At 35.3% G+C, this 12915-nt stretch overlaps 3 protein-coding genes across 6 annotated transcripts; 1 reads left to right on the top strand and 2 right to left on the bottom strand.

Annotated features, from left to right (window-relative positions):
* The first annotated feature begins 1553 nt into the window (after positions 1 to 1553).
* Positions 1554 to 6600, top strand: LOC125477097 (aquaporin NIP6-1). Its single transcript, XM_048583926.1, has 5 exons — positions 1554 to 2076; positions 2376 to 2600; positions 2854 to 3048; positions 5489 to 5550; positions 5905 to 6600. The coding sequence occupies exons 1-5, from the start codon at positions 1837 to 1839 to the stop codon at positions 6101 to 6103; spliced, it is 921 nt and encodes a 306-aa protein (XP_048439883.1). The 5' UTR covers positions 1554 to 1836; the 3' UTR covers positions 6104 to 6600.
* On the bottom strand, positions 5988 to 9470 carry LOC125477099. Of its 2 annotated transcripts, XM_048583932.1 has the most exons (3): positions 8768 to 9470; positions 8069 to 8107; positions 5989 to 6125 (listed from the first exon to the last, which is right to left on the bottom strand). In XM_048583932.1, exon 1 carries the CDS (start codon positions 9355 to 9357, stop codon positions 9019 to 9021), a length of 339 nt encoding a protein of 112 aa, XP_048439889.1. In that variant the 5' UTR covers positions 9358 to 9470; the 3' UTR covers positions 5989 to 6125; positions 8069 to 8107; positions 8768 to 9018. The 2 variants fall into 2 exon arrangements, with proteins under 2 accessions (XP_048439888.1, XP_048439889.1); XM_048583931.1 differs by lacking the exon at positions 8069 to 8107 and having other exon boundaries at positions 5988 to 6125.
* A 279-nt stretch (positions 9471 to 9749) lies between these two features.
* On the bottom strand, positions 9750 to 12915 carry LOC125477098 (60S ribosomal protein L7-1-like). 3 transcript variants are annotated; one of them, XM_048583930.1, is made up of 6 exons: positions 12720 to 12915; positions 12283 to 12483; positions 11555 to 11652; positions 11326 to 11463; positions 10195 to 10297; positions 9750 to 10098 (listed from the first exon to the last, which is right to left on the bottom strand). In XM_048583930.1, exons 2-6 carry the CDS (start codon positions 12466 to 12468, stop codon positions 9883 to 9885), a joined length of 741 nt encoding a protein of 246 aa, XP_048439887.1. In that variant the 5' UTR covers positions 12469 to 12483; positions 12720 to 12915; the 3' UTR covers positions 9750 to 9882. The 3 variants fall into 3 exon arrangements, with proteins under 3 accessions (XP_048439887.1, XP_048439886.1, XP_048439885.1); XM_048583929.1 differs by having other exon boundaries at positions 12283 to 12474; positions 12720 to 12914; XM_048583928.1 differs by having other exon boundaries at positions 12283 to 12477; positions 12720 to 12913.

Genomic DNA, 12915 nt, shown 5'->3' with positions numbered 1-12915 from the left:
TACGTGAAGAGTTATAAGAGTTATATCTTCCAGTAGCTAATGAAAGAATTATTTTTATTCCTATGGCTATTACGTGAAGAGTTGACTTTTATTCCTATGGCTATTACGTGAAGAGTTATATCTTCCGGTAGCTAATGAAAGAATCACTTTTATTCCTATGGTTATTATGTAAAGAGTTATATCTCTTTATTTTCCAGCACGAAGAGTTATACCTCTTTCTTCGAGCTCGAAGAGTAACACCTCTTCCTTCCAATACGAAGAGATACATTTTCAGCGGCTGGCACATTCAATGTTTTCACGCTCAAAAATATGTTTCCATACCATTCGATCAACACCATTTTCTATAATGATATTTTCGTAATATATATATAAAACTAGAAATCAAAGAATTCTTCCATATTTGAAAATATATAAAACTAGAAATAATACTCAATCAATCTTTCTATTAATTTTAATTATACATATTTTCATGCATACAAGAAGGCATCTTTCGATTTTAATCTTAAATTAGTGTATCTCAAGATTCTAATAAATACTATAGTGGTCTACCTTAAACTATGTATTATCAATCAAAACTGGAAAATATCACACACATGCATATTTTAGCGTTCTGAGATAACTCTGTATCTAGTTAGCTATTATGGCCATGTGCTACAACCTGGTTTTATAAACATTTATAAAAGAAAACTCTAAACCTATTGGTAGAAGCGGCACCATTTCCTCATCATTATCTGAAAATCATCTCTAAAAATTTTCATTTGACTTGGAGACGGCCCATATGAATCAAACAAATTGACAATTATGAGGGTATTATTTACCATAACAATTATGAGGGTATTATTTACCATAACCATCGATGTGTTCGACACATATGAATGACGGAACAGTCTCCAAATTAAATAATTTTTTCTAGAAATGATCTTTAGGTGATGGAAAAAAAAAACAAACAGTTCAAATTATAGCTTTTATAAGATAAATTATGTCATGGTATCATATAAAAAGGAACAATTAATTACATATAAGCAGCTAAATATTATCTTTGAGTATCGTCTCTCCATAAGAATGAATAAATCTTAGCAATGGCTTCATGTGGCAATAATACGAGGATAACAGACATATCAAACAAATTCCCTCTAATAATTAACCCAAACAACGCAGTACACACCCATCCATTTCCGAAGATTTAAGACTAATTTGGAAGTACTTTTAAAATGACTGAAAGTACTTTTAGAGAAAATATTTTTGAGTTCCAAAAGCATTGGAAGCACTTCAAGTGTTTTTTTTTTTTAAGATTCACTTGTATATTTATCAAGAATTAGTCCAAAAAATAGTCACAAAAAACGTTTTTAAAAACACTTCCAAACTTACATTTACCTTGTCATCACTTAAAGTTGCTTTTCTTCCCTCCAATTTACTGCCATTATCTTTCTTTCTTTCATTTGATATCTTTCTCCTTTCTTATTTCCTCACCATGTGACGGGTTTTTGGCATACACAATTATTGAGTTAAAGATACTCAATCACTATTTTGCATATATTTTGAAACCAAAGATAAAATAAAGCAAGAAAATAAACAAATCTCAGTTTCTCACCGTCCACTTCCTCATCTCCAGCAGTTCCAACCACTTCTTTTACGCAATTTTTTCCCCTTGGGATTCTCCAAGTCAACCTGCAGCCTAACACTACTACTCTATATAACGACAGATCCCCCTCAATGTAACTAAAAGCTCAAACTTTCTCTTCAAAACATATAGACAATCCAGTGCAACTGAAAGCTTAAACTTTCCCTTCTCTTTTCTCTTTTCTCTCTGTTTTTTATTGGAGTTATATACAACTGATGGATAATAGTGAGGAAGTTCCATCAGCTCCTTCGACTCCTGTAACACCAGGGACTCCTGGTGCCCCTCTCTTTGGCGGGTTCAAGCCAGATCTCAGAAGTAGTGGGATTGGTAGGAAATCCCTCCTCGGGAGCTGCGGCAGCTGCTTTACTGTTGATCCTTGGGCTTTGGAAGATGGCACATTGCAGCCTAAAGTTTCCTGTGCACTGCCTTACCCTCCTGTGTCACTTGCACGAAAGGTAATTCACTAAAACCCCAATTGTACTCAAGTTCATAGTTCGAATCCCTCATTTCGTTGTTTTTTGGGCTTGTAACACCCCATAATCCGATGTCAAAGTTGGAATCTCTCTTTTTTCTCGTTTTTATCAAAAGTTGGGTCGTTTAGTAAATCAACCGTACATACTCTTAGTAGTTCAGGCGATATTTGTGCAATTTTTGCGTCGCATGTGCTTAAAGAATATTTATCAAATTTGAGATCTAAGACTAACCCATTTTTGTTTGATGCCTAATCTGTGATGGGTCGGTGCCAAAAAACCAGGTGGGAGCTGAATTCTTAGGCACTTTCATACTAATATTTGCTGGGACAGCCACAGCCATAGTGAACCAAAAGACACAAGGGTCAGAGTCCCTGCTCGGCCTTGCAGCCTCCACCGGTCTCGCTGTCATGATTGTCATTCTCTCGACAGGCCACATTTCTGGGGCCCATCTCAACCCCTCAGTCACCATTGCCTTTGCTGCACTGAAACACTTCTCGTGGAAACATGTGAGTGATGAGCTATGAACACACAAATGCCACTGCATCTTAGAACTAATTACCAACATGCCAGTCCTCTAGACCTTCTGGATAGTGATGTTCACGCTCCCGGTTTCTCGTCCGTTGATTCTCTTTTTAATTATTCAATCGTAAGACTAGAGAAACAAAAAGATTAGTACATAAGAGAGAAAATGAGGGTGCAAAAATCATTTCTAACGTTCAACTTTCCGGCTAATGATGGCTGGGGTATGGTTTTTGGCAGGTGCCGTTATATGTGGGAGCACAAGTTGCGGCGTCAGTTTGTGCTGCGTTTGCGTTGAAGGTGATATTTCATCCAATCATGGGAGGTGGAGTGACAGTTCCTTCAGGGAGTTGGAGCCAGGCTTTTGCCTTGGAATTCATGATTAGTTTCAACCTCATGTTTGTTGTTACTGCTGTGGCCACCGACACTAGAGCAGTAAGTTCGTCTCCCTATTTTAATTTTTATCTTTTTCCAAATTCAAACTCTTTCTTTTTAGAAATAAATATAGTTTGTATTAAAAAAAAGGGGTTTTTCGATCTAGGTCCAAAAACAAAGGTAGTTTTTTAACTAAGTCCAGTTATCCAATTACATATTTTTATACCAATTTTGCCTTTTTAGATAAAAATATTTAAATTCTTTAATTTTTGTATCATTTATTCAGTTTTTAATTTTGAATATTTAAATACTAACTAAAATATTATCTAGTAACCACCTAATGATGTTTACCTATAAAACCGATAAAATTTAGTAACTACCTATTGTATAGGAAGAAAAATACTTTATACCAACAAAACAGATGTAATCTACCTACAAAAAAAAAAAAATAAACTACCTATTGTATAGGAAGAAAAATGCTTTATACCTACACAATAGATATAATCTACCAACAAAATAAAAATAAACTACCTATTTTATAGGAAGAAAAATGCTGAACCTCCATGGCAGAACATTAGAATAGAAATATGATATAATATACCTCTATTAAAGGAACAAATACTAAACAAAAAAAAAGGAACAAATACTAAGTTTCAGTTTACCTTTATGATACGCACAAAAATACAATAAAGCAAATATAAATGCATGATACTGTATTATTGCTTGCAATTGATACTGTATTGCTGAAGGAATATGTAAAAAAATTGTGAAAGCTATGTAAAAATTGAAATTGTCATGAAAGAATTTGGAGGGAGGAACACAAAATATCACCCATGAAATATGATAGAAGAAAGAGGATGATTGATTCCATGATCTAACAAAGGAAATTGTTTAGAAGAAGGAAAAAAAGGAGGGATGAAACGGACTGGGGGTTGAGATTTTATTGCTATAACTAATCCTACAATTAAGGAATTAGTTAAATCACAAATAATCATATAATTAAGAAATTTTGAATATTTACTACAATTTATAAGTCTAAGGGATAAATATGGTACAAATTATAAATAAGCTTACGTGGAATATCAATTATTGGACCTATTTCAATGCAATGGACTAATTATAGTAATGGCTCACAAAATTGTATCTATATCAAATTATTCCTAAAAAAAAATAGTATAAATAACGAGTATAGTAATTTTCAATTTGAGTTTGAACAGAAAATAAGACTCTTAACCGTTCGAGCTACAAAATCTATATATTCTATTAAGAGATACACAATACTTACATAAGAAAGGCAAAATAGTAATTTTGTATCTTTTGAGAAAATGACAATTATATCCCCATTTTCCGTATTTTACCTTACTTTTGATACACAATATTTACATAAAAAGGGTAAAATGGTAATTACATAATATTAGGAAAAATATGCCCTTATTAAGAGATCTCATCATCATTGTCTCACATTCTGTTTAAAAAATTTAAAAATTAATCACACTCCTTAATCAAAAAAAAAAAAAAATGAAATTGTTCACACACAAAGTATGTACTCATCTTCTAGTATCTATTAAAATTATGGAAGTTTTAACGAAAAACCCATTATATTGTTCACTTTAACGAAAAACCATATTTTTACACTAAAAAAATCAATCATGGTACTATTTACTTTACCTTTTAGTTTGTCCTTATCATTAAAACTCAAAGTTTTCAAGTCATTTTCATTAGTTTTCCTTAAAGTTATTGCTTTTGAGGAAAAAAATTTGTGACATTTAATTGTTGGCAAAAGATTAGATATATAGAGTAGTTGAAAAATTGGTCCCCAATATTATATTTAATTAAATCTGCATCCAGACAACACACCCTTCTAGGATTAAGGAGACAGGAATCCCATTATTAAATATGTTTATCAACAATTGCATGAGACAAGGGTCAATTTTCTATGAATAAGTATGGGTTAAATTCGGATAACTATTCAATCAATATTAAGTAATGATGTTTGTAGCATTAAATGATGAGGTGGGCAAATACTAAACTTGGTCTCTACTATTCATAGTCTTTGGAGAGCTGATTCCCCAAATTTATCATTTTAGACTAAGTCCAGCTGTAAATTTACTTAGCTAAACTGTGTCAAATTGAAGAGTTAAAACTCCATAAATGACTTGAGAGTAAAAACGCTAGTGAACCTAACAAATGTCCCTTCAAAACATTGGGTTGTTATTTGAAATGTTTTAAAAGGTTACAACAGATTTAGAATCACCTTTAAAAGTTGGGTAGAATTTTATTTTATTTTTTTTTTTGGGTTTTGGTAAATCTTGACGGTACGAGAAAATTTTATTGAGGGTAGTTATCCCGACTTAGCCCATATAATATTAAAAGTTTATATCTCACCTTAACCTTAAGAAGTAGAAACTAGAAACACATCCAAAGAATTAAATATGTAAAATTATTAATAAAACAGCACATGCATACATGACTGACAGATCAAATTTTTAACCATATACAGGTTGGAGAATTGGCGGGAATCGCGGTGGGAGCAACTGTCATGCTTAACATACTCATAGCTGGGTATGTCACTACTCCAACCCACTACTCCCTCTACAATATCTTACTTTTGGGCTGAATAATGAATCTATAATCCTAAGAACATAATTTAGTTATGCCCGATCGTATATTCCTTTGTGTCTGTCTCCCATCATGTTAAACGAGCTAGACACGAGGAGATACACACATCGGGATCCCCATTTATTCACAACGAGTAAGCAATTGCCATGTTATATGCCATATCATATGTTAATGCACTCGGATCACACAATTCACAGGCAAAACGAATGCATTCTTAAACTTACGTAGAAACACACATCAATGCTATTTCAGGATGATCTCTTGAAAAGTTTCGTTTTCTTTTTCACAATTGTGCAGGGAAACAACAGGAGCTTCAATGAACCCAGTGAGAACGTTAGGGCCAGCCATAGCTGCAAACAATTACAAAGCAATATGGGTCTACCTCACTGCACCATTTCTTGGGGCGCTCTTTGGGGCGGGAACCTATACGGCTGTCAAGCTGCCTGAAGATGTTGACAGTATTGAAAAGCCTTCACCAAGGAGCTTCAGAAGATGACTGATCGACATTCTCATCAGGCCTGCATCAATCATCCAGAAGCTCGGATAAGGATATAATGCAGATGGTGTTGCAAAGGGAAGTGAGATAAAGTACAGTTGCATGATGATCTCTGGTGGGTACATACATATATAATACAAATGAAATAGTCTGTATCGATAATTTGCCAAGATACGCATTCTCTCCCATCCCACTCCAAGAAATAAGAAATTTAAAAAGTATAAGAGTATAAATATGAGAATTGACCCCCTTATTTGGTAAAATGAGGGCATATGAGATTGACATATTGTGGTCCTTTCTTAATATACAAGGTTTGTGAGAAAAAGAGATTTCGAGGAGTTCAAGCAGTGTTACTTTCAAGGTTTCGTAGTTTCCCAAACTACCAAAATTCACTTAATGTGCATAAAGGACCGTATCTACTATATTTTGTCACATTTCTCTCCAGTCATTTCAAAGTTCAAAATCAAATAAAAATTCCATACAGATCTGGTTTTGCACTTTTTAGCATAAATAGTATATGCAATCAATTGATGTGTAAATATGCTCCGAAGGCATGAGAATTACAATGACAGCCTACTAACTCAATAAGAAGCTATCCCGCTTATTCTACCCCCAAAGAATGCATCTTTTCTAATTTCAACACCGACACCAACAGTTGATACACATAAGTTATATTGGACTTGGGTTGAAGTTTCTGGGCTTGAAATGCCCAATATATCTAATTAGATGCATAACCTGTCTATGCAATCATAGGAGCCATGCATACAATTAAAAGGAATATAGTTCCTTTGAGTAAAGAAATAGGTGCATAACATTCAACCACAAGAACAACAACAAAGCCTTATCCCACTAAGTGGGGTCGGCTATATGAATCCTAGAACGCCTGGCTCGGTTTTGTGTCATGTCTTCCATTATATCCAAGTAGTCCAAGTCTTCAATTAGATCCAATGTTATGCATAGACAGGTGCATAACATTCAACCACAACAGAAAATATAAAATATCCATCACTGAAGTAAAGGATCAAAATTCAAACAAAAAGTTTCATATAAGAGTCAAAACAAGCTGAAATTTGACAGGGGCACTCCAGAATGAAATCCAAGAGGAAATACTTCCTCATAGTTCCTCAGGTAAACCATTTGGCATCAAAGTTCGAGTCTATCATCCCATTCAAGTTAGTGACCAAGCCTATGAGAAGGATGCATAGGAGAGTTAGACGATGTTTACTTGTTTCTTCTTAGCTTAAGGGTGTTAGAAAATCACATAAGAGAACGCGACATAACTTTGCAACTAATTTGGTTTCAAGCACAATCTTACCAAAATTCTTCCTGGCTCTATCTAATTATTGATTTTTTGCAAAACCAAATGTTTAGAATCAAGCTAATATGTCTGTATGCAGACAATCATCCAGGCAGCTACGCAAGTTGATCTGTCATAAATTGACAAGTGAACAACAAGCAGTAGGCAATACATATTGCCAAGATAACTGGTTTATCATCACCTTGTAAAGATAACTGGTTTATCGGTGAGATTATAATTTGATGAGTCCAAAAGTTTTAAAAACATGTTAAACAGCAGAAAATCCAATACTTTCCATTCAATTGGAGAAGCACACGTTAATATTTTGAATGACATAAATGCGTCTCAAACATATGGTTAATCCTTCTACAATCCACAAATCCCTCTTTCAAATGTGTTAACTTTTTCTTGCAAGTGCATCGAATGTATCCAACCTGTTCCAGCTTTATCTACAATTCTATATCTATAATGCCCATGTCGAAGAAACATACACATATACTTGGTTTTACCGATAGTAAAAACAAATATCTAACCCATAATGTATAAAACAAAAGTGGAAGAGCAGTCACTCTCCACTATTGTAAAAACAACATCCATAATCTAAGCTTCTTTGTATATAAAAAAAAGGATCCAAATAATCTGAGTTAGAACTTAGAGAAACACTCAACTGAGCCGCAAGCAGTCTTAGGAGACTGCCTTTGTCCAATCTGCATAAACAAGAAAGAAGGATCCATCCTTAAATTTTTATGAGGATGAAGCTAAAATTTGTACGGGAAGGGTCCATCCACTAACCAAACTGATATTTCTTATCCCGAAATTGTACAATTTAACTTCAAAATAGCAGACATTGCAACCAAAGTTATCTACTCTTAGTTTTCCCGCTTTTTCTCAGGTTAAGTAAGTGTTCTAGGCTTCTAGCAACATATTTCTGATTACATGTATTATTCTGCGCCAAACCTTGTACAAAGATGATACACATACAATACATTAAGGATATAATAAAGTTATGCAATGTTGGGGTCATTTAAAAGCAATCGCAATAATTTAATGTTGTAAAAACAAATACAACTTAAAGCTAAAAGCAAAAACAACATAAACCACAGCTTTCTGATGCCTTGAACAGAAATGTAACTTTCTATTAAAATCATCAGAAATGTGTAGAAGCAAGTGAATGAAGTACATTGTACAAGCGATAGCTCACGCAGAAGCAAATGAATGAGTAAACATATTATCAACTACATAGAATTTAAGCAGACATATGAAGAACAACCAAATCACCATATCTGTTTCTGATCCTACACTACACTGTTCAGCATTTCAGAGAAACTTAAATTGTATTTAATGGAGTAATAACAAGATAAACTTACCTAAAGTTAACGAATTGCTCGAACGATTGCCGCAATGAAAAGCTCAATGCCGTCATCTTTTGCTAGCTTCTGCCGCAATGAAAAGCTCAATCCTCTTAATATCTCCAGATCACAACTCAAAATTTCACTTTCTCGTATTTTCCCACTCTGGCCAACGAACTCCTCTCCTTAAACACCCAAACTAACCCAACCCCACCAACACTTCCCAAAAACCAGACAACCCCATTACCCATTCCGACCCAAAAGCCCATTCAGACCATCGAAACCTCTCGGACCCGACCCGTCTCATTCTCGGGTCGAGTCACATACTTGACAAAATAAAGCACCAGCGAGCCGATTAGGACGCCAACGAAATCGGCGACGGCGTCTTTAGCGGAGGCTCCGGCGGACCTGAAGAACCCGAGCTCGTCAGCGAACTCCTTGGCTGCGCCGGCTAAGAGAGACAAGATGGATCCGAACCAAATAGAGTGACGACGGAGAAACGGGTACCGGGTTCGGTTGGCGAGCGTGGAGAAGATGAGCGTGAGGGAGAAGCAGAAGAGAACATGTTGGAGCTTGTCTGGGGCTAACCACGGGTCATTGTCGTCCATTCGGAGATTCGTAGGAAGGAGTGTTTGGTTGGGAAGAAAATGAGTCGAAAGAAAGTTTGAATTTTCTCCTTCTGCCCTCTTATGTACATGAACAAAATAAACAAAAATGATACGAAATAATCAACAGTTTCTTATCATTCTGTAATTTTTATTATTTAATGAAATGCTTAACGTATTGATCGTTTGCAACGTTTCTCGCTTTAATTGTCTCTAAGCGTGGATTAAAGAAGCGGTGCATTATCTTTTATCTTTCGCGTTCGTCGTCATATTCGACGCTCTTTTTCCTACCCTGAAGTTTTGTCTCATGTGGTTTTCGTAACACATCCGCTCTAGTTTTAACATTCAAGTATAGAAATGTAGAGAGACATGCTAACTTCTAGTTCAAACCAAAATAACAATTCAACCTTTTGACTCCCTTACTGCATCAAGGACACCATACAATACTGTTTTTGTTTGCATAGAAAGATAAAGACAACGACAATCCTCATTAAACCAAAATCATTGATCATAAGACCTCCTCACATGCTAATTCATCTTGCTAATTAGTTCATTGATCTTATCCCCGCGATCGCCCGCGTCTCCCCCGTCCTTGAATACCGTTTTTGAGCCCTTTAATCCTGCTTCAGGCTTGTTGAGCACAAAGGGCCATAAAAAGCCGGTAACCTCCTTAAAATGTGGGCCAATCGTAGCAATTTCATGAACTATATCTTCTATGCATATAACATCATGCTGCCCCATTGCCTGTCGGATAAAAGAGGGGTGTTTACAAATTGAAATAAGAAATCGATGACTGGTAACCAAACTACGCTCAATATTCGGTAAGACATTACCCATTACCTGTTCAATAAGGTTGTTGTCTGTCAGAGGAACTTTCTTCTTGTCGATCTTTGCAAAGCCCTTCTTGTAAATCAGATCCCTCACATTCTTAAGATTAGGATACCTTCGGAAACCAGAAAAATATCATCATGAGTCATGACCACGAAGCATTGGTCAGTAATATACAAGCAACAATCCAAGGGGAATCGAATTGATTGCTAGATCCTATAAAATGGACATCCATATTATTCAATACAATGATTTAGTTAAATTTGCGGGAGCCCCCCACTCAAAGCACTGTTGTTCAACAGGGATGCAATTATGGTGAATGTTGTCTAGCCACATGCACCAAAAACAAATATTATGCGTACATAACTATTGTCGCATCTGAACATGTGTTCGGTCCTACAACACAAAATGGTAGTTCAAATACTAAAACAAAAAATATTTAAATCCTGTGACACAAGACATGAAAGATGAGAACTTAATAATTACGTACAAAATGATTTCAGGCATTTGGTGTAAATGAATATGAAAAAGTAAAACAAATTCGACTAGATAGTTGTCTCTTAAATCTTAACAGCCATAAAATCCCACTGATCAAGATTATAGATAACAACTAACATCCTATGCAATTTCTCTGTGTAATGAAAAATCCCTATACCGGTTATCAGAGAAGAAACCAAAAAACCAATTGAAATATCAAGGTTTGAAATATTAAGCAGTGCCACCAAAAAAAAAAATTACAATACCGAAAATTTATATAAAGTAAGAAAACCCCGGTATCAGCTCCTCAGCTGATACCGAAGTACTAAACCTACAGTTTTTAAGTGTTTTGATGACAGGTTCCAACTTTGTTATTGTACATGGCATGCAAGCATTTGTTGACAGACAATTCGAGCTCACATATTAAGCTCAAAAAGATTTGATACAAGAAGGGCTCGGATACATCTAGATAGAATGTCCAAACACATGGCAATTCATGATGTCTGAATAAAAAATCAGCAAACAATAAATGATTTTTTTTTTTCCCACTTTTTCTATTATAGAGAAATCAGCTATTGCTACTGTGTTTTGTCATTTATATATCCACTTAAAATATTTTAATTCTGGCATAAAAGGACAAGAATCGAAGGATGCGCAAACACCTACCCGTAGGTAACATATGGCTGCACCCTCTGCAACTTTTCTAATATAGCATCAGTTGCTTTCACAAAGACAGCATTGAAAACTTTCCTCAATTTGAGACTGTATAGGGCCTTCCTAACAACAGGGTGCATGTCATTTTTCCTGGAAAGAAGTATTGAGAAATTAGAAATAGAGAGTTCAAGTTAGAGATAATAAGCAAAATAAAACATATCATGTTAAACTGAAAACCTACCCCTGTATGCGGATGACCAAAAGAAGCTGTGAGTTAGTTGCCTCCAATGCTGGCCTTTTTCTCTTTAACCTGTGTCTCATATGGACGAGGTCCATCTCCTAATTAAAGAAACAGGTAATTTCAATCAAGGACTGCATTAGAATGTAGACAGGCTAGTGAATATACAAATCAAGTCGCAGAAACAAACAAGCCTGTGGAAACATCATCCCGCTCAAGGATACTCAATACTTAGCAAGAAAAAACTTTTCAACAAGCTCATAAGAGCCGTCTATCTTAAGTTCTGAATTTTAGCATAATACACAACTTCTACTACATATTGAAATATTTAAAAAACTGTCTTTATAACGCAGGTTTTAACGCATTATTCTCAAATCCCACGTCTCAGAGAGAAAGTTCAGTACAAAGATCTCAAATTTCAACGGTAAAACAAATTCAATCTTTCTCCTGAATGAAATCGCAATTAGAAAACATACATGTTCACAATCTCTTTACATCACAGATGAGGGTCTCTAATTATAACACTCGAGCATAAAGGCAGCACTTTACAGCATTTGGGAACTTACAATTAACAGAGTTAATGCCCACTTTTTCACACACAACAACATAAATCAACGCCGAATTTAAACTTGATAATTGAGTTTCATTGCACAATACAACAAGGAAAAGCATGAAAAGCAGCAGTACAAAACATCGCTTGCAAATAAATTACTAAAAAGCAAAAGGCTTACCCTGTAGCGATACTCTTTGACAAAATCCTCAGGTTTCTTAATATATTCTTGCTTATTTTGCTGAGACTTAAACTTCCTCTGCTCCAATTGCTCTTTCCTCCTCAAAGCCAACTCCTCATTGGTTTTCCTTCTCTTCAATATAACCTCCGGTATATACGTCAACGGCTGCGCCACCTCTTCCGTCATCACTCCCTTCTTCAACCACACAAACCCACCAATAAATAATCAGAAACTCAATCAAAATATAAACTTTATCATGGTTTCCTAAACTCCCTTCTTCAACCACACAAACCCACAAAAAAATAATCAGAAACTCGATCAAAATATAAACTTTATCATGGTTTCCTAAACTTTCTCAGGAATCAAACAGAACCCAGAAGAAAAGATGGAAAATTATCATTAAAAAATATGGAAAATTGGAGAGGGAGAGGAGTTACCTGGTATATGAGTGCTTGAACGCGTCTGGGTTTGGAGGCTGCGTATAACAATAAGAGTTGAAGGTTTGAAAAGCGGAAGGAGCAGAAGCAAAATGGCTGAAGGAGAGTGAAAGAGGAGGAGAAAGACCAAGCGGCGCGATTTGGGCTTTGGAGGGGGTTTAGGGCAAAAATACACAATAGTGTTGTATACCCAACA

Source organism: the organism of the source record quoted next, unplaced genomic scaffold, assembly GCF_019419815.1.
Source record: "Pyrus x bretschneideri cultivar Hongxiangsu unplaced genomic scaffold, Pyrus_bretschneideri_v1 Contig20, whole genome shotgun sequence".
NCBI lineage: Eukaryota > Viridiplantae > Streptophyta > Magnoliopsida > Rosales > Rosaceae > Pyrus > Pyrus x bretschneideri.
This window is presented reverse-complemented; position numbering and strand designations above follow the sequence as displayed.